The 22,498-nt window shown below is 42.9% G+C and overlaps 1 protein-coding gene across 2 annotated transcripts in view; it reads right to left on the bottom strand.

The window, feature by feature from the left end:
- The window catches only part of mtf1 (metal-regulatory transcription factor 1), an 83,556-nt gene extending 71,222 nt beyond the window's left edge, over positions 1-12,334 (bottom strand). Inside the window, exons 1-2 of one of the 2 annotated variants that reach the window (XM_059654260.1) lie at positions 12,228-12,334; positions 9,035-9,520 (exon numbers count right to left, since the gene is read on the bottom strand). In XM_059654260.1, the coding sequence (XP_059510243.1) occupies positions 9,035-9,484 (450 nt within the window). In that variant the 5' untranslated portion in view covers positions 9,485-9,520; positions 12,228-12,334. Of the gene's footprint in view, positions 1-9,034; positions 9,521-12,022; positions 12,114-12,227 lie in introns of those variants that run through there. The other variant, XM_059654259.1, reaches the window with a different exon arrangement.
- Positions 12,335-22,498: the final 10,164 nt, after the last annotated feature.

The following is a 22,498-nucleotide window of genomic DNA, read 5'->3' as shown; positions in this document are numbered from 1 at the left end:
CTACACCTTCCTCCAGATCATTTACATATATCACAAACAACAGTGGCCCCAGCACAGATCCCTGTGGAACACCACTGGTGACAGGTCTCCAATTTGAGAAACTCCCTTCTACTACTACCCTCTGTCTCCTGTTGCCTAGCCAGTTGTTTAATCCATCTAGCTAGCACACCCTGGACCCAATGAGACTTCACTTTCTCCATCAGCCTGCCATGGGGAGCCTTATCAAACGCCTTACTGAAATCCATGTATTTGACATCTACAGCCTTTCCCTCAATCAATTAACCTTGTCACGTTCTTAAAGAATTCTACTAACTTGGTAAGGCATGACCTTCCCTGCACAAAACCATATTGCCTATCACTGATAAGCCCACTTTCTTCCAAATATGAAGAACTAATCTTCCTTTTTGCACCCCAGATAACTGGGTGCCTCCAAGCTGATTGTCAATTAAAGATGATAAGCTGCTCTCAATTCTGCCAGCCCAGAGACACATCAGCTCTGAATCCTCAACAACCCTATCAAGTAACAAGTGAGGCTAAAGGAGGTCAGGAACCACAAGGAGCAAAACAAAGAAAAAGGCCAAAGGCTAAATTAAAAAAAAACTTCAACATGAAGGCAGCAAAGGCTTTCAGACAACTCAGTAGTTAAGGGAACAGGACAATAGATGCCCCAGAGTGGAAGGGAAATCTCTCTGGATACACGATTTGAGTTACAGATACAGCCTTTACTGTTCATGTCCTCATCACTGGTCACAGCACCATAGGCGCCCACATCTCCACAGTCAAGTCACAGCCAATGGGTTGGGAACTTCTTCATGTGGCACAGAAGTAATTTAATGCCTGGAAAATATTGCCAAGGTCAAACAACCAGGGGAAAAAAAAAGCATACCTATTAATATCTTTATGATATAAATTGGTTACATGTCAACGTGAAGTTCACAGCTAATCTGCTTTCTTGGGCTCCTCAAGGAAACTAGTGCAGATATGAGTAGGAAACTGTTCTACACAGCTCCACCCTCTTTTCTGCCTGCCATTAACAGGCTGGGGAAAGTCAAAAGTCAAACACCGGTGTCTCTAATGAACTGCAACTAATTCAGAAATCAAATTGTGACTAGATCCAGTTCAAGTTAATAACATCTTTCTCCCTATATTCAACACAAATTAGATCCTGCCATTTAGATAGCAGGAATATCATGTTCATTAAGTTAATCATGGCTTCACAAACCATTCTGGTACCTTAAAACTTTATGTTGTGCAAACTGGCAGTACGCATTCAAAGCAAGGAGAGTTCATATTAAAAGTCCTTTGGTTTGGTCAAACCAATCTTCACAGTTGGTTCAGCCACCAGTTTAGGGCCCTGGATGGAGAGTGTACGTAGGCAAGTGTCACATCTTTTATGGTTACAGGGGAAGGTACCAGGCAGCTTGGTGGGGAGTGTGGTGCGAACTATGAAGTGGCAACAGAATGGTCCTTGTGGAAGGCAGAGGCACAGGGGTAGTGGAAGGTGTTCCAGGTGGTGGGATCTAATTGGAGTTGATAGAAGAGAGGGTGAGGCATTAGAAGCGGAGGCTGGTGGGGTGGAAAGTAAGGACAGGGGGATCCTATCTACATTATGTTTTGGGGGTGGTGGTTAAAAGCTGTGGAGCAAGGAATGGAGGCGGCATGGTGGAGAGCTGTCTGGATGACAGAGTGGGGAAAACAGCATTGTTTGAAAAAGGCAGACAACAGGGATGCTTGGGAGTGGAAAGTCTTCACGATTGCATCTGCTCCGATTAGATGGAGAAACTGGTAAAACAGGTTGGAGTTTTTGCAGAATACAGGGTGGGAGGAGGCAGTCTAGGTAGCTATGGGAACCCATGGGTTTATAATGTCGATCTGTAAATCACCAGAAATGGAAACAAACAGAGGGGTCATGAAAGGGGAAGAAGGCATCCGAGAAAGACCAAGTGAATTTGGGGGCGGGGTGCAAGTTGTTAACCAAGTTGATGAACTGCTCCAGTTTGAGTGGCAAGTGCGTTCTCCAAATGGAGGTGAGTAGAAGAGAATCTTGCAAACATACAACATGAACAGAAAAGTCATTGGTTGGGTGTGGATTCTGTATCGAATAAAGGAGAGGTCCTACACAAGTTTGGGAAAGGGAGGCTTTGAGTGGGGCAGGGATGAGGAGGAGTGGAGGTTCTTGGATCAGTTATAGTTAGCTGGATTAACTTTTCTGGGTATAGCAGCATGGATTTTATATTCTCCCACTGCCACAACCCCAGGATTCCTGGCACTATCTTTGAAGTCCTGCTGGGTACCTGTCAAATGCTGGCAGTCAGTTGCTGTTCTGTATGGTTCCTATCAAACACAGGAAAAAACTGCACCGGTTTGCTGACAGTGATCTGGAGGATGGGGTTGGGATGCATGCAGTCACTGCCATGGCGTGGGTTCCTTGGAGGGCCAGAGGAACAAGCTGGAGTCGTCAGTGTACCACTGGCTTTCATGTCAGGATTTGCTGGAAATAAACTAGGTGCCAACAGGTGGGAAACTACATGATGACAGCTTGCTTCATTGTTAGTGAGCAAGAGGTCTATTTGCATGTCTAAGCATATATTAACGTTATCAATCATGTTTCACCGTTCAACACAGCTGGCAAATCTGACTTGCTGCTGTCATTGTCCTAACTGCCACCTCGCACCATTCTCAAATTTTTGACGTTACCCACAGCATTCAGTGCCTGGGAAGAATCATCTTTGGTGTTTCCAACGCAACATCCGCTCTTTACAAAACGCAGCATTGCTGTTGCTGTAGCCAGTGTTTTTGCTTTGCAAGATAATCCTTCCCCAAAAAAAATTCAAAACACACCTACATCCAATTCTAACAATCCACAAATACCTGCAGCATGGTAACATTGGCCCCAACAAGTCCACATGACACTCTGAACAGCATCCCACTATTCTTGTAACCCTGCGTTTCCCATGGCTAATCCACTTAACCTACACATCCCTGGGCACAATGGGCCATTTAACATGGCCAACCTACCTAACATGCACATCTTTGGACATTAGAGCACCTGGAAGAAACCCACGCAGACACTAGGAGAATGTATAAACTCCACACAGAAGTCACCTGGGCTGGAATTGAACCTGGGTTCCTGGTGCTGTGACGCAGCAGTGCTAACCACTGAGCCACGGGGCTGTCATTTTCCAATTAATATTTCATACAAGTTTAGAACTGAACACTTTATAAATATTCTGCCTGATCCTCAAAATCTATTGGTATTGTTGAATATTGATTCCACCAGGCTAAATACTCTGGCTTAAGATTTTTCAAGTCAACATGTATAGCTTTGTTATGACATACTTCTACAGCAGGCACAACCTGAACTCATTTATCTGGCCCAGGGGTAGGAATACTTCCACTACACCACGAGATCCCTATACACTGGTTTGAAGTTACTACGCAAGATGCTTATCACCTGGGATCACAAAAGGGGATAAAGCACTTAAGCAAGGTACCAAAAGATGACTGACAGCAACAGATCCTTCAACAGCACACAGACTAGAAGTGGGCAGCAAAAATGGAGGTAAAAACCAGTTATAGAGGCTGAAGGTAAATTTAGCTTGGATTTCTTTTCCGAGAAGTAATCTGTTATCCAAGGATTTAATCCACAAACCAAGTGTATATTTAAACACAAACCAGATGGAGAAAATCTTTACAGCACTTGGAGAATTAACCAAGGATCACAAGAGTCAGAAACAAATCCAATAAGGATTGTGTGGTTTCAAAACCACAAAGGTTGGTTAAAACGTAAAACTGGTTATCACATGTAGTTGAGATGATTAGCACAAAAACAATATTTTAAGAACTATTCATTCATGGGATGCAATTTAACCAAAGGCCAATGTTTGTAGTCCATCATTACTTCCAAGGTGATTGCAGGGAAACTGTCTCTTCAACCATGCAGTCTGTCCAAGTTCTCCCACAATGTTCTTGAGTGAGGAGTTATAGAAACAGCAAATGAATGACAAGATCTTCCAAATCAGGATGCTGTGTGACAGAGAGCAACCAAGATGGTGGTGTTCCCATGACTGCCCTTGTCAGGCAATAAAAATTATTTTATTTTAAAGGGCAAGATAGATAAGGGCAAGGAAGAATGAAATAGAAAGCATGCTCAAAGATTAGGTGAAGCATTGTGGGAGGAGACTCATGTAGCATGAACACAGTCTCAGGAGTTTCTGCACAGCAAATACTACGTAAGAGAACAACTTCTTGAAAGAGTCTGTGCTCCTAAAATACTAATTGCTGTTTCACATTTTGTATTTACAATACAACTAGATTACACTTATGATCCTTAAATATAGAGAAAGAACAAAACATAATTACTGCAGACCACAAATCCCACTCACCATATGCAAATGGTCCATAATCAGCAGCTCACAACTGGAGGCCACCACTCCAGTGCTGCTTACTAGAAGCACCTGACCATAGCCAGCAGCTAACCAGAAGTCCGCCAACCAATAAACACCACCCCCATACCTGAAACTAGTCAGAATAGAATTAGCCATCCATTTCAGTTTCGTACCAAAAGACAGCCAATTCAGTACATGCCTTGCTGTGTTGAGTTCACTGCTTGCAAAGTTGATGTGATTCAACCTGACTGCACTTTCAGCTTTTGCAACAGCAGTAACATGACCCAGTTATGGTACAGGAAGGGATTGGAGCAAACAGTGAAACCTATTGCAGTAGACAGGCAATTAATACGTCTGCAATCATTACTTCAAGACCTCTATAAATCAATCATGGACTCAACAAAAATTTAACATGACTTTACACTGCATATTTTCAGCTCCACTGACTGACCACTCTTAATTCGCTCACTTTACAGACCATCCCAAGGAATTATTTTAAAACGTTTTAAACAATAAAACTCCATTACAGTACTGATAATTCCATCTATTAAACAAGCACTGTGGGGAATCACTTACCTACCTTACAAACACACGAACAACGATAATTACACTCATCTTTCCGTAATTATAGTTAGCATGAGTATCAAGAGAATGTACCAAACCTAGAGGAAAATGCTGTCAAAGAACCTGTTGACTTTAGATACACTAACTGATTCTGGACTGCAGGGTACTATAATCCTGAATGCTCATCCAGTGAGGGGCAAGACAATTGCTTCTGGCCAGACATCTGCTGTAACTTTTGCAGCAAGCAAACTTAAAAGAAAGAGCCCAAAATGAAACCAATGTCATTGCCAGAATAAGAAGCACAAACAATAATAGTTTCACTGACTATCATGACAATCACATCTCAAAACTCTGAAGAATTGTGTGCTTTTAATTTATAATCTCATACTAAAAAAATGCAACCTCACATTTCTGGAAATGAACCTAGTACCAGACAACAAGTTGGACAGAAAATTAGATGAATGTTCATACAAGAAATGCTGCTTCTGCATTTGTAGTGGCTTCTTTTCCTCCATGGGAGGGTGGTTTAGCTGGAGCTGTTTCATTTTACAGAAATAATGCCAGGATTTCACTTAACTGCACTTTAACTAATTTGGAGTTTTCTGAACAGGTAAAAAAGGTTGATGGCAGTAATGCGGTATACATGGACTTCCAGAAGGCATTCTGATACAGTGCTTCAAAATAAACTTGAAGGAAGTTGTTGGTCATCGTATCAAAGGTACAGCAGCAACACAGATACAGAACTGACAGTGATAGAAAACAGTCTAATGGTCAACGGACACTTTTCAGGCTGGAGGAAGGTTTTCAGTAGTGTTTCCCAAACATCAGTTTGGCATCCCTACCATATATTAATGGTACGGATTTTGGTGTGCAGGGGCCGATTTCAAAGTTTGCAGGCATGAAACTTGGAAGAACTGTAAACTAAAGAACACTGATAAGTTGGGAGACTGGACAAACAGATGGCAGATATTCAATACAAAGAAGAGGGGTGATGTACTTTCTAAAGGGCGTGCAGCTATGTAAACACAGATCACTGAAGGTGGCAGGACAGTTGGGGGGCATCAATAAGCCAGGCTGCTTTTGGCTTTTAGATAGTGGCAAGGAGTACCCATGCAAGTGATGGTGATCTTGCTAGACCGGAGCTGAAGTATTGCATATAGTTGTGGGCACCATATTATAGACAAGATATGAATGCACTGGAGTGCAAAAAGGTGATCTACTGGAATAGCTCGAAGTTTAAGAAACTTCAGCTATGATAATAAATTGAAGTTATGGGTGTTATCCCTGGAATGAAGTCACCTGAGAGAAGATCTGACTGAGGCTTTCAAAATCTTGAGCAGGCAGTACAGAGTAGATAGGGAGAAGCAGCATCTTAGGAGCACAAAAGCTGACGTTTCAGGCCTAGACCCTTCATCAGAAAAGGGGGATAGGAAGAGGGTTCTGAAATAAGTAGGGAGAGAGAGGGGGAGGCGGATCGAAGATGGATAGAGGAGAAGATAGGTGGAGAGGTAGAGAAGTCCAAGGCGGCGGAAAAACTGCTCGATGTCCAAACGTGGCTGGTATTCGTTGGTGTGTGGGTAGAGGGGGACAAAAGGTGAGCTCCTTACTGAGGACTGACCATTCATCCTCAGTCAGGGGGAGGCCGGGGGAGATGGCGAAGATTCGGCAGGGCTCAGTGTGGCTGTCTCCTCTGCAGCTGTTGGCTGTGGGCGGAGTATCTGGTTTGCTTCAGGACATGGTCAAGCAGTTTCAAGGCCCAAGAGATTACAAGAGTTTTGCAGTGGGAAAGAGATCCCCCTCAATAATGAATACTCAGCTAACTGGGAGTCAAGAAAACTTCAAATTGCTAACATAACCAATTCCAACAAGTGACTGTGGAATCTCTTCCTTAAGGCCAACGAAGTTAAAGTGCTTTGGTACATGGAAAATATAGCAATTGAAATTAAAGTTTAACAACTGACAATTCCTTAATCTCATGAGCAACAGAAACACTGACATCACCAGACTGAAAGCATATTTGCAGAAACAGCTGCATGGATAACTGTAGTATTTTAAAATTTCTGTTAACATGTACCTGTAGTCATACACTAATTTTAAGAAAGTGGTATTTAGGAACTATTCAGAGACAGCCAAGACCTGCAGATGCCGGAGTCAGAGACAACACGATGTGGAGCTGGAGGAACACAGCAGGCCAGGCAGCAAGAGAGAAGGAAAGTTGACATTTTGGGTCAGGACCCTTCTCCGAAAGGTCAACTTTCCTGCTTCTCTGATCCTGCCTGGCCTGTTGTGTTCCTCTAGCTCCATACTGTTTGAAAACTATTGTATTGCATGTTGTGGCTTTAAGTTTACTGAGCAGTGACAACTTAATATTCAGATGAATGGTTTCAATCTTGCTTCTGTACGAATTTATGTATCAACACAATACATAAAGTACTGTTATTACATGACTGCGTAACCCAAATAAAAAAGTCATTGAGAATCAAAAAGTAACGCAGAGAAGAATTCAACAGCCTTTAAGAGAAAATGCATTTTGAACCTTACATTTGAATGATTTGCAGTGATTTTAACCACATTACTTTGAGGCCGGTGACATATGTAGGCCAGATAAAGTAATGACAGCAAAATTTCCTTTTCAAAAGGAAGATTAGGAATGCGTTTTTAAATTGCAAATTGATGATGGTGACATTGTAGCATCACCAAGATCAGTTTTCAATTCCAATTTTTCCCTTAAAGTACTGTATTTAAATTCAACCAGCTTGATCCTATTTCTTAGCACAAATAGATTTATAGTCTATCCCATCAAACAGAATATTAACTCCAATATCATAGTATCAGTCAAAGAACATAGAAATATAGAAATTAGGAGTGCAGGAAAATGACCCGAAATGAAATACTTAATGCCATAATAAATGCAATTTTTAAATACAGGCAAGACTATAAAGAACTCCAGGATGAAGTCTCAGATGTTAATTTGAGTTGTACCACAATCCATCCAAATTCAGAAATTTGGAAAATCTAGTAGCATTTGTTTAAAGTGCATATTACACATCAAATAACCCTTCGCAAAATTTCACAAAACTAGCCTCTTATGCCAGTTATGGCACAGTGTGAAGCTGGAGGAACACAGCTGGCCAGGCAGCAGAGGAACAGGTAAGTTGATGTTTCAGGTTGGGACTCTTCTTCAGAAGCGCCAGTTTCTTTTTTCTAGCAAATATTTTAAAAGTTTCTAAATATTGACAAGTGTTTAAAACTGGAAACCCATCTCAAAAAATATGATATGCAACTTACAATATTGAGATAGGACCATGATAGCACACTGGCTTGGTTAGATAAGCCACACTTTACTAATATCCTGGAATGCACAAGCTAAATACTTGCTGGCATTCCTTGCCTCAGTGTAACAAGGATTGGCACAAGTTCCACTTCAATATAATTAACATTTTTGCAGCATTCCTGACATGTGAGAAACAAAGTTTCAAACTGTTTTACGTCGTGGAGGGCAGAAGAATAGACAAAGTGATAAAAACATATGCAGTGTTCAACGGGATCCTATAGGCTCAGCCATAGGGAGAAGGATGAAGAAATTTCCAGGGGACAGGAACACGGCAACTGAAATCGGCCTCCGATGGTTGAACTTAACCAGTGAAACATGAGGAATAGCTCAGTCAGAGGAAATGAAAGGTACACGAGGACAAGGAAATGGATGTAAGGCTTAAATTATGAAAAGGGAGAGCGGGGCAAACATTCCTTCTAGCTTGCGTGGCTATGTGCCTCTTGCTACTCCAAGGTTCCACACATGACAGTCTGTGTCAGCACACTGATGTGACACTGACTTCAGCACATGGACCTTGGAGACCCACATGGATGGAAAGAAAAATCAGAGGGAACATTGATTGGGGCAAAAAAAACTGTAAAGCAATTTGAAAGGATGATAATTTTGACATCCAGACACAAAGTTCGCAGACGTGGCGAGGGAGGAAATTGAGCGAGCAAGAGTGCAGAAGTATCTTCACACATACACATTTTAACTGAAAATGTAGCAAAAGAATCTGCCAGCCTGCCAAGCTACTTTGATTCTTTACCTCTTTAACCTTTGTTTCTGGACACTCTGACTGCAGGGTGAGTGTGGCGCCTTCTATGTTCCTGGGCATAGGCGTGGATCCAGGATTGATAGTGAACTGAATCTGATCAGGAGAAATGGTGTGATGGACATAACCCTGTGACATTCCATCAGGATCTGAGATCAAATAAAAGTTGTCCTCTCCGCTTCCAGATAAAAATGACACCAAGTTATTATTGTTTTCGCCTTCGTCTTCATCCTCATCCTCCTCTAAGCCAATTGGGTCCTGTTCTATCAGCACAGTTGTCCGATCATAAACGGTCCCAGAGGAAGGAGATACCAGGCCATTTCTACCAGAAAATCCCATTTTATCCTCTCTTGTCACCTCCTCTTCATCATCTTCTGTTTCATAGTACGTAACATTGTTATTCTCAGAGACAAGTTTGCCTTTATCTGGGTCATTGTCACCCATGTTGTACAGAGGATTATGGCAGAACTGTAGAATTTTCTGGATAATAGGGAAACAAGCAGTTATCAACACAGAAAAAACAAACATGCTTGGAAAATATTTCACTTGAATGTACCTGTCATAATCTCAAGGCTTTCCAAAGTACTGCACAGTCAAAAGTGCAAACAATGCCATAATATTGGAAGTGCAACCAACATTTTGCTCATGTTTAGTTTTTACAAACAGCATGTGACAAAACTACATTCACAAGTTGGAGAGAAAATACACTTGTGGTACAAGTCACACAGACTAGTATCACAGAAGGCAGCCAAGGGGCCCCAATCAAGTCTGTGTTAGCTCTCCAAAAACAATTCACCCCATGCTGCATTCCTCTGTGTTCTGAAGTCTCTTATTCATATGTTCTTATCAGACTTTTTTATTATGGCAGTCAATGCCCCAAGAGTTGTGCATGTCATTAACTGCGCCTAAGTCTCATGTTTGATTTCTATTATAGCCTGAGGTGTGCTAGCCTCAACAGTGTACTGCAATAGCCTCAGTAACACAATTACAATGAAAAGGCTGATAATAGTTAACTCACCATGTTGGAAAGGGAAGAGTACTGCCATGACCAACTGTATGGGCAAGGTTACACAGGGATCACTGGTGTAAGGCAACAGGCCTGCTGCTTCTAATGAACTGTACACTGCACCTCTGCCCCCAAAAAATAAACACACCTCACTAGAGAAGAGTAGAAGTCAGTCACGACAAACAAAGCACTTCTAAACTTCATACGCTGAATTAACACGCAACAAGAATGCAAGGTCATTTTAAATAATGCATTCCAGATTAATGTGCACAAGATTAGAGTTCAATTTTCATCCAAGAATACCAACATATCAAGTTGTATTTCTTATAGCTTCTAACCCAAAAATGACATTTTTTCTAAGATTAGTTTTGAATACTTGTACTCCCCGATTTCCACAGTTTGGAGCTCCTAATTTCTTCCAAGCAAGAGTGTAAAGTCCTGAATCAAATAGGCTATAATATAATGATTGGCCATGGATAAACTGAAAATAATATTTCTTAAAAAGGAATTTAAAAGAATGAATCAGCATTAAATGCTCTTAAAAAGACTATCAGGAGTGAACTTGAAAAATTGTTAAATATGGTGAAATAATTTTCTGAGTGCACATGCTACAAATATATTCAATATGAATTCTTTAGTTAAGCGTCAAGGGGGCCTTACAATTGCAAGCGATTAAAAGCAAAAAAATTTACATTAAATATTAAGCATTTGATCACAAAAACAGTGGCATGTAAAATGCAATGCATGTAGTTGCACAGATCATCAAGGTCCCAAATTTAAGGGCCATGTTCATTCTCATGACCTGGGCATCACTGACACTGGCTATGTGGCTAACCTCAGTCTTTCAAAAAGGCTGTTAATTGATTACACGCTTGAACAGAACCCTCTTATTTGCAATAGTGTGTTAGCAAACAGCTTGTTAAATTGATATAGAGTCCTGTATGACATGAAGAAAGATGACAAGTTCCCGTGCACAAAGGACATGAAGTAATCAGCTTCGCATTAACAGCAGTCAGGCTTCATGGAGGAGTATTGGGCAGCTTAATTTTAAATTTATCAACCACATTTTCTAATTCCACTATGGCTCAGCCCACCCTAACTCTGCTAGCCATGCCATCCTACATATGATGCCTTGTGCATCTCATCACTCCTTTATGACCTAAATTGGCAGTTGTGCCATACAGCCCTTAATCTGGAATTTCCTCCTCATGCTCTCCATCCATCTCTCCCAAGGTTGTTCCTTGAAATCCACCTTACCAACAAAGTTTGTACTCAGCTGCCTGACTATTCTTCTTCCTTGGCTCAATGCCAACTTTGCATTTCGCAACGTTCCTGGAACATTCTGCGACGTTGAGGCACTATATAAATGCGAGTGAGGGCTATGGTGACGTAGTGGTAATATTTCTACCTGTGAGCCAGGGGACTAGGTTGAAGCCCCCCCCACCTGCTTCCAGATGGGTGCAATAATACCTGAGCAGGTTGGTTAAAATATATACAAATACGAATACAAACACTACACCAGCCAAGTGCTTGGAGACGGTATTAAACCTTGGATCGTAACTCCAAAAGCAGATCACTTGGGTACGGACGTACAACGTGAGGAGCCCGCACAAAATCTCGCAGACTTTTAAAAGGGAACAAGATTTTTTTCAGAAGTCAATACCCTCCCTCCAGGAGAAGAGGACGGAGTGGAGTCACCATGTGGAAGTAAAGACTCCAGCCACAGTTGGGGGTCTAAGAAGAAATCAGTTATCTCTTCCCTTACCTCCCAACACTCCCTCACAGTATATGACGAGGCCCAGGAGTTGTCAGAGCCCCGTTCCCAACTGTCCGGGACCGACCACACTGACAGCCTGGGCCGAGTTCCTGTGCAGGACGAGACCGGTAAATTGCGGTGGTAAGGTTCGATAAAGAGACATCAAACTGCCTCTTTTCCCCAGGGTTACTCAGCTCTTTCCTCCCTGCCTGCATTTTACCTGTTCTCTTAGCCCCTCTCGCAGCAACAACTCCTCCAACCGCCACCATGGCTTTCAACCTCTGATGCACGCCGGGATAGAGGATGATGGCGGCGGCGGCGCCAACCCCGCCTCCTGTTCCGATCCGCGCACACCCTCAAAAACTCACCACCCAGACGGACACAAACCCGTCCGCCTCCCCCAGCCCCCGCCGTTATCGATTTACCGATCGAATGTATAATGACCGGCGATGTTTTGTACATGATTTCAATGGACTCGTTAGGTCCGTTTCCACGGCGACGACCTTTCGGACGGGATTGATGATGGCGTCACTCAGCGACACGTGACGCTTGTTCTTCACCACCACCACAACCCCCAGCCCGGGGAAGGGGCGGGGCTTTCCAGAAAGTTCAGGTACTTTTTACCCCGGACGTTACCAGGCGGTTGTGTTTAAGATCAAGGCAAAGAACTTACAATTAAATCGACATTCAGACCCGTCTTTAATCCAGTCCCAGGTATTAATTTACCGTTCCTCTCCAGAATTATAGAAACGGATGGGGAAGCTCCCCAAGTTGACCATAATATGGAAGGTTCTGAGGAAGGGTCACTGGACCCAAAACGTTAACTCTGACTTTTTCTTCACAGGTGCTGCCAGATCTGCTGAGCTTTTCCAGCCACTTCTGTTTTTGTTCCTGACTTAAAACATCTGCAGTCCTTTCGGTTTTTACATTGAAGGTCCACCTGAATCCATTCCCACTCCAGCCATTCTTCACTCCTCGCTCATTCCAATGCTGTGACTTAAAAAGCTATTTTATACAGCAGCTTCCAATCGTATCACCTCAAAAGGCAAGCACAACAACAGTCTGCAAGTCACCCTCCAACTCACTCACACTCCTGACCTGGAAATGTATCGCTGTTAAAATCATTGAACTCAAATGTTGTAAGCCTACCTCTAGCACCTGGACTGCAGCAGTTCAAGTAAGAGGCTTACCACCACTACCTCAGGGGCTATGGGGAGATGGGCATTAAATGCTGGCTGGGCCTCATTCCATGACTGGGTTTAAAAATCATTCAATTTTCTCAAGTAAAACGTTGACCATAAAAACTGCTGCCAAGGACTTTACTGTAAGATGGTGGTGGAGCAGGGTGCTCCAGCGAGAGCTCATTTGCTCTGCAGTTCTTTTTCTTTTTTTCTCCCTCTTTTCCTCCCTGTTGTGGTTTTTGTCCTCTTCTGTCTTCTCAGACTCTCGGCCTGAGACACTTGGTTCCAATCTCTGACTTCTAGCCTCCAAAGTAGGGCCGGCGGTCCGGAGCAAGGAAGCCAGCAGCCTGGGCAGGATGCTAGTGATGAGCGTGCCTGGTGCAGGGTTGCCAGCGACTCTGCACAGTGGGAGCGGGGATAGCAGCCTGGTTGGCCCCTGGGACGGCAGCCAGCAATCCGATCACGTGGAGGCCCCACTACACTGGTCTACTGCGGAGAGCCCTGAACAGAGAGACCACAATGTTTGTCTTTCTAACTTTGCTTCTTGTTTTTCTGACCTATGGCAATACTGTGTATAGTTGTAATGTTTCTTTTTCTTCGTTTCTCTATTCTGTGACTAAGGATTGTACCTAAGCACCCTTATACCTAAAATGGTGCTAAAAGTGGCAACTTATGTCTTAGACAGTTAGACAGAGGATCTTGATTGGCGCAGGCTTGGAGGGCCGAAGGGCCTGTTCCTGTGCTGTAGGTTTCTTTGTTCTTTATAAACTTTTCACTGTACTCATTTGAGTACATGTGACAATGAAGCTAATTCAATTCAATTCAATGCTGAATGCCAACTCTTCTATCATCTCTCAAACCAGACCTCTGCTCCACATCAAACTATTACATCCTGGTCCGTATCCAGCCTCATCACCTTCATTGACGTACCCTGGAGAGCCTCTGACCTCACTGTCTCCCAACCAGACATTGCCTAATCTACCTCCTTACGAAGATCCACAAGTCGGACATTGGTTCAGCTCAGCCTTGGTCCATGTGACTGATTTCATCTGGTGCAAAGTCTTCCTGCCCTGTGAGTGAAGTCATTTTCCCCCTCTAACTGCAGTCCTTCGGATGAGAAATTTAATTGATAGATGAAGTGGAAAATGCACTTCAACACTATTATAAGAAATTCCTGGCTGATAAGTGCTTTGGATGTCTTGAGGGTGTGAGAGATGCTTTAGGAACTGAGGTTAGTGGGAACAAAATTAATCGATTTTGTCTCCGAGCCTCTCCTTCCATTCAGTAAAATCATGGCCCCTCTGCGACATAACTCCCTTTGTCCCATCCTGCTTTATACCTTTGATTACCTTAAATTGCTATCAGTCTCAGATTTTAAATTAAAAATTGGACTAGCATCATCTGCCAGTAACAGGGGAGTTTTCCAAATTCCGACCATCTATTCTGTGCAGAAGTGTTGCATAAGTTCACTCCTGAAAGTTGTATCAGGGATAATGGGAACTGCAGATGCTGGAGAATCCGAGATAACAAAGTGTGTAGCTGGATGAATACAGCAGACCAAGCAGCTTCTGAGGAGCACAGAAGCTGACGTTTCGGGCCTAGACCCTTCATCAGAAGAGAGGGAGGGGACAAGGTTCTGAAATAAATAGGGAGAAAGGGGAGGCAGATTGCAGATGGATAGAGGAGAACAGAAGATGGAGAAGAGACAGACAAGTTAAAGAGGCAGGGATGGAGCCAGTAGAGGTGCCTCCTGCAGTGCCACAACAACGCCACCCGAAGGTTGTAGGAACAGAAACCTGCAGCCCAATGGTATCAATGTGGATTTCACAAGCTTCAAAATCTCCCCTCCCCCACTGCATCCCAAAACCAGCCCAGCTCGTCCCTGCCTCCCTAACCTGTTCTTCCTCTCACCTATCCTCTCCTCCCACCTCAAGCCACACCTCCATCTCCTACCTACTAGCTTCATCCCAACCCCTTGGCCTGTCCGTCCTCCCTGGACTGACCTATCTACTCCCTACCTCCCCACCTACATTCATCTTTACTGGCTCCAATCCTGCCTCTTTGACTTGTCTGTCTCCTCTCCACCTATCTTCTCCTCTATCCATCTTCGATCCGCTTCCCCCTCTCTCCCTATTTATTTCAGAACCCTCTCCCCCTCCCCCTTTTCTGATGAAGGGTCTCGGCCCGAAACGTCAGCTTTTGTGCTCCTAAGATGCTGCTTGGCCTGCTGTGTTCATCTAGCTCCACGCTATGTTATCTCTTCACTCCTGAAACCTTTGTCGCAAATTTTTAGGCAATGTCGTCCAACGAAAGATGGACTAGCATCCCAACTGGAAAAAATGTTTGTCCACCTACCCTACCAGTTGCCCTCAGAAAGGTTCGATAAAATCACCAATAATACTGAAAAATCCTCCAACAAACAGCTTCATAGGAACCAGTCTCAATGAAAACACCATTGCACAGTTAAGATCTTTCTCAATAAGCTTCTTTACATCAATTCCATACATTGTTTATGTCTAATTGGCCCAAAACAAGCTGCAACTTATGAGTGATCAAAGATAATGGGAACTGCAGATGCTGGAGAATCCAAGATAACAAAGTGTGAAGCTGGATGAACACAGCAGGCCAAGCAGCATCTCAGGAGCACAAAAGCTGATATTTCGGGCTCTCTGATGAAGGGTCTAGGCCCAAAACGTCAGCTTTTGTGCTCCTGAGATGCTGCTTGGCCTGCTGTGTTCATCCAGCTTCACAATTTGTTATCTTGCAACTTATGAGTGTTAGCTCCGTTGGCTTGACAGCTGTTCTCTGATATGGAGCAATGTTAACAGTAGGTTCAATTTCCTTACATTGGCAGCCGGCACCACGAAGGACTATAGTTTTCAACCTCTCCCCTTACTTGAGATGTGGTGACTTTCATGTCTCAAATGAGTAGCCCTATGATCTGGTCAGACTGTGGTAACTTTATGTGACTTGTAGCATTCCACTGCTTCTGACAGTTCATCCATGTAGTCTTACCTCTATAACCCGTGCTTTTTAGTTATGATAACTTCTCCGATAGTAAAGTAACAATGCCTTTGTATCAAGCACAAAACCAACATGTTTATTGACGTACACAAATTCAGTCTCTTCTGGATCATTTGGGAATACCTCATGGAACCAAATGTCAATGATAGCATTTTCTGAAGAAGGGTCCCAACCCAAAACCTCAGCTTCCCTGTTTCTCTGATGCTGCCTGGCCTGCTGTGTTCCTTCACCTCCACATTTTGTTATCTCTGACTCCAGCATCTGCGGTGGTAATTGGTGTATGACAGAAAACTAGACAGAAATACAAAAAACATAGTAAGAGTCTCTATAAAGAAAGAAAAACATTTCAAGATGCTGCTTGGTCTGCTGTATTCATCAGGCTCCACACTTTGTTGTCTCGGATTCTTCAGCATCTGCATTTCCCTTTATCTCTGGTACAATTTTAACCTCACTGCGAAGCCTTTTTCAGGGATGCCTAACCTGAAGAAGTTACCCTCCTCCCTCCGGACAAACCTCAGGGGATCTCTCTCCCACTGCAACTCTCTTGTCCGCATCTCCATTTCCTACCTACTAACCTCATCCCGCCCCCTTGACCTGTCCGTCCTCCCTGGACTGACCTATCCCCTCCCTACTTCCCCACCTACACTCAGCTTTAGTGGCTCCATCCCTGCCCCTTTGACTTATCTGTCTCTCCACCTATCTTCTCCTCTATCCATTTTCGATCCGCCTCCCCCTATCTCCCTATTTATTTCAGAAGCCATTCCCCATCTCCCTTTTCTGATGAAGGGTCTAGGCCCGAAACGTCAGCTTTTGTGCTGCATAGATGCTGCTTGGCCTGCTGTGTTCATCCAGCTCCACACTTTGTTATCTCAGATTCTCGGTGAGTGTTGGTCCTATTGAAAGTCAAACTGGAGAATTAATAATGGAAAATAAGGAGGTAGATGAATTCAATAGGTATCTTACATCAGTCTTTACAGTAGAGTGTGCAAGTAACATCCCTGAAGCAGTGATAAAACAGGAAATGGAAGGAAGGGAAGAACATAAGGAATCTCAATCACCAGAGAAGTGACACTGAGCAATTGTTGGAGCCGTTGCCTGGTGTGGCAATATGACCTTTAAAAGGATTAGCGTGACCAGTTTCAGTTGAAGAGGGCCTGAAATAATTGTACAAAGGCTGGTATCGGAACACCAAGTCACCCTTTATTTACAGATAAATAGCCCTTGACTCTAGTAGTGCCTGTTCAGAGTCAGCTTTCAGTTATTATCTCTGACACACCCCTTTTTATCTGTCAGCCAGTGCTCCCTAATTGGACCAGATTAGCAGCCCCAATCAGAGAACTCATATTGTATGAGATCCAGCTGGCTGACCTCGTTACAGTCATGACATCTGCCTGCTTCTGAGTTCGAGGATATAGGCCAGTTCTCTTTCTTGGGGAGCCTCCTGGGGCATTTTAGCAGCAGGCCAGGTTAGTTTCACTTTGTGTCTGATTCGTGTTTAATGCATGGGAGCTTGCCTCTTGCCCCAGGAATGCCTCTATAAAATTTTATTCTCTTCTAGCGGCAAAGGCGTTGAGATGGTTCCTTCCATCATATTCATCTTTGATTCTGTGGAATAGTCAATGCTTGATGGAAAGAGTGAATCCACAGGTTCCAGCAGCCTTTCCAACTGATCCAAGGCACAGGGCACGTTTTGTTCCCACACCATTTATGAATTCACCGTTTTCATTTGGCCTATGTACTTGTTCAGGACCATGGCACCTACCCGAACTTTATACATCACTGGTCCTGACCTCACGTTGACCATGTCCCTTATCCATGCAGGGCCATTTCCATGATTCTTACACCAAACTTCTTTCCCTGTATCAAATTGTCTCTCTCACTTGGAATCTTGTGGCTGGCATTGACGTTGCTGATGGTGTTTCACCTTCACCTCATGCATGTCCAACTGCTTTGAATGGGCATCTAAAATGATAAAGAATATTGAACCCATGAAAGGTCCTCCATAGTTGATTTGCAGCCAAATCCAAGGTTTACCCTGTTCTTCCCACGGATGTGGGGGAGCTGGTGGTTGTAATTTTTGTCCTTCTTGGCACTCTGAGCACTGTCCCACCAAGGTGGCTCTGTCTGCATCCATGCCTAGCCATGAGGTATAACGTCTTGCCAACATCTTCATTTTGGAAACCCCTAGATGGCCCTGGTGGGGTTCAGCCAGAATTTGGTGGCATCCTTTGCTCGGGACAAATGCTATTCTCCCCATAACAATATGCTGTCCTATACTGTGAGCTGATCTCACTGGGTTCAGAAAGGTTGCAGTTCTAGTTGTGATGGCCCTGTGATTTCCCCATCACCGCCAGTTGTTAGAAACCAAAAGAACTGTGGATGCTGTAAATCAGGAACAAAAACAAAGTTGCTGGAAAAGCTCATCAGGTCTGGCAGCATCTGCGGAGGAGAAAACAGTTAACGTTTTGGGTCTGGTGACCCTTCCTCAGAACTGAAAGTTGTTTCACCAGTTGTTTGAGTTTTGAAAGGGCTAGATCTTTCTGTGTTCAAAATGTGATATTGTCAGCTTTGACTGGGTGTGTGTCTAGGAAATTTATGTGTAATTGTACATACTTGGGATTAGAGCCCACCAGTGAACGCAGGCAGTAGGTATGAGCGGCACTGCCTTGTAGTCTATAAGCAGGCCAAATAAAAATTTGTTGTCATGATTATCACAAATTTTCATCCGAATGTATTGGTGGAGCTTCCTGACATGAAATGTGACCACCAATCCTTCTTTCTGTATCTAGATGTATTTACACATTGCATTAGCCCAAGTCCTGTTATTTGGTGTTCCTCTCCATTGGGCCACCATTGAACAAATATCACCCTGATGTTGTACAGGGAGGCATTGTATGTCAATACCAGATCTTTCTTGGGATTATTAATGTGCCAACACCTTAGAGGATGATAGCAGTTTTCTTACTTCATCAAATGCTAGAGCATATCTACGTGACCATTTTCCAAGGCTGACCCTTTTTTTAGGAGTTGATGCAAAGGTGCATGGATGGAGGCCAGGTTATGTATGAACTTTCCATGGTAATTTACCAGCCCAAGAAGTGATCTGCTGGGCTTCAAAATCTGGATGACTAGTGCTGCCCATTCACAATTACACTGGTTTGATGATTCCTTCACTTTCAAGCCTACTGATTTCTGCCTGTACTTTTGCCTGTAAGGGAAATGGCACTGAGCAGCCTTACAGAATCGTGAAATTGTTTTCTGGTCAACAAGCACGATGGCCTTAACTCCTCTCATAGTCCCTTGATCTTCCTAGAAGACTTCAATTAGGATTTCACTGAAACAGCCATTTTCTGATTGAAAAATGTTGAGGCAATGTAGGTGAATCTGTCACAATCAATTTTGTCCCATCAAGGTTGAGCCCAAGCCTTTTTACTACTGGCAACTGAACCAGTTGCTTTGCATAAGAGACCAAAGTTGTATCCTTAATTTGTAAACGTTCCATGGTATAGGTTTTCGGCCTAGCCGAGATCTTACACAAACGTAAGGGCTTGTGTCCAGAGTAAATTTTGTTAAAAACTGGTACTGCGATCACTTATTCAGCTGTGCCAATATTGACCTCAATTAGAAGGAAAAGACCATTTAACCATATATTTATTTTGATTGGGTCTAATTTGGATGTTGCTGAACAATTTAACTGTTCCAATGAAGATGTAGGCCAACTTTCCAGGGTATGAACTCTCCTGGATACTGGCCTGTGAGTTATTTTACTGAATTTAAGTCAAGAAGGACTATTTTGCTGTATCAAGTCCACGTACTGGCAATGACTTCAATGGCTTGCTGGCCCAAATCTGAAGAAAATTTTAACGATTTGGCCTGAGCTCGGCTTTGTTTCGGGCCAACCTAGAGTCCCTTTGTTCAGGGCATATAGATCATAGAATCCCTTCAGTGTGGAAATAGGCCCTTCGGCCCAACAAGTTCACACCAACCCTTAGAGCATCCCACCCAGAACCATACCCCATATCCCACCTAATCTAATCACTCCTGAAGACTATGGGTAATTTAGCATGGCCAGTCCACCAACCCATGCATCTTTGAACTATGGGAGGAAACCAGAGTACCCGGAGGACACCCACACAGACATGGGGAGAACGTGCAAACTCCACACAGACAGTTGCCCAAGGGTGGAATCGAACCCAGGTTTCTGTTGCTGTGAGGCAGCAATGCTAACCATTGTGCCACCCACTAAATTGGGAGACTACAGTTAGGATGTTAATTCTGCTAACTAGCATTTTTTTGTTTAAAATTGCTGATTATATTAGATTTTCATCAATAACTCATTTGACAAAAATACAATTTTTTTCTCATTCTATTTTGTAAGCAGTCTGTTTGTGTTGGTCTTCATGAGGATTTATTGTGGCAGATCTCCAACAAGACATGTGCTTTAGAAGTAGACACATTACTACCCAAGCTGTTCCCTGCAGCTACAACACTGTCATCATCTGGCACTGTTACAAATTGCTCAAACAGGACTTTACTGCAAAAATCCGTCTTCTATCAATCATCAGCAAAGAGCATGGTTCCAAGGATGTGGAAGTTCACTTATGAGGATAAATAAGAGAAGTTGGGTCTGTTTTGTTTGGAGAATCGGCTAAGAGGAGATTGGGTAGAAGGTTTGAAAATCATGCCAGATCTGAACAGAGTAAATGAAGACAAATTGTTCTCACTCATAAAGAACCAATGATTAGAGGGCACAGATTTCAAGAAGCAAATACAAGATGAGAAACTATTTTTTCTCAGAGTGGGTTGGATCCAGAATGCACTGCCTGAAAGTATGGAGGAGGCTAGTTCATTTGAGGCATTTGGGAGGATATTGGCTGACTATTTTGAATGGAAATAACCTAAAGGCTTATGAGATAATACTGGCGAATGAAGTAGGTCACAATGCTCATTTGGAGAGCTGGTAAGACATGTTAGGCTAATTAACCACTTCCTTCATTGGAACACTTCTGTTCGAAGGGGTCATTGACAGTACAATCAAGCTGTACTCACTCAGCAATAACCTGCACAGTAACACCAACCCTGGATTATGTCAGGGCCGTATAGCTCCTGAGCTCATTACAGTCTTGGTTCATACATTAAAATTGAAAAGTCTGAAGAGAGTATTCATCTGGACAGTCCACCCTACAGCAACCTAGACACTAGGAATGATTGTTACATAAATAGTCTAGTTTACTCTACAGAGGTCTCCTTATAAGCCTGGGAGTTTATGCCAAAATTAGAACAGCTGTCTCACGCCCAAGTCAACCAACAACCTGATGTTGCCTGTATGTATGATTTTAAGTCTATGACTGTGTACTAGACACCACCAATTCTATTCCTCTAGATTTTGACCATTAGGACAGAACCACTAAAGAGGTACTCTGGTATACAGTTGGAGAGTGTCTTTCTGGGATTCCTCTAAAAATTGACTGTAGAATGCATAAAGCAGCATATTGTGCTCAACCACCATCCATACCATCCATTGCTCAGCATTTTTCCATCTACCATTACAAACAAATCAGAGGATTTATCCCCAGTTCATTGAAGTATGCAGGAGGCCATGCCAGGAACAGAACCAGACATCTCTCAAAATGCGATGTCAACCTGCTAAAGGTACAACACATATTAAATAGCAAAAAAAGAATGTAACAAACAGAGATATGCAATTAGATGATTAATGGATTAGATTTCAGCTCTCATGTCCTGCCATGTGAATGATGGCAGATAATAAAATAATTACTGAAGGAAGAGTCTCCAGAAATATGCTCATCCTTTGCTTGGAAAATTTAGAGGGGTAGCACTGTTAATCAAAAATGGTATTTGTGCAGTAGTTAGATTTGACCTTGGTTCAGCAGATCAAGATATAGAATAGACGAGGAAATGAGTCACTGGAGGGAATAGTTGATAAAAGATGTATACAATAATATATTCCATGCTTATTAAAAGGGTACAGCAATAATCGTGCATGACCTTTGCCTCTATAAGACTTGGAAAAATCAGAGTGATAGTAGTAGTCTGAATGAGGAGCTCATAGAATGTTTTCAAGAATTTTGTAGACCATCACAATTTGGAAATCACCAGAAAGGAGGTTATATTAGTCTCGTAATAGTGTAATGTGATAGGATTAGTTCATGATTTCAGAGTTAGGCTACTTCTAGGTCACAGTGTCCACAATATGATTTAACCTTATGTCCAGTTTGAAAGGGAAAGGACTGACTCTAAAACTAGTGTTTAAAGCCAAAATAAAGGTAACTATGTGGACATGAACACTGAGCTAACTGAAGTCAATGGTGCAGCAGATTAGCAGATAGATCAACTCTGGCAGACATCTAAGGGAATGCTTCAAAATAAATACGATAACGAAGATCTTCTAAAGGGCGAATCACCATCCATGATTAACTTAAGAAGTTAGTGGAAACATCAAACTTGAGGGAAAAAAAAGCATGTAACTG

The sequence above is a fragment of the Stegostoma tigrinum genome, chromosome 24, assembly GCF_030684315.1.
Source record: "Stegostoma tigrinum isolate sSteTig4 chromosome 24, sSteTig4.hap1, whole genome shotgun sequence".
NCBI lineage: Eukaryota > Metazoa > Chordata > Chondrichthyes > Orectolobiformes > Stegostomatidae > Stegostoma > Stegostoma tigrinum.
The sequence above is the reverse complement of the archived record's forward strand: the minus strand, read 5'-3'. Positions and strand labels throughout refer to the sequence as shown.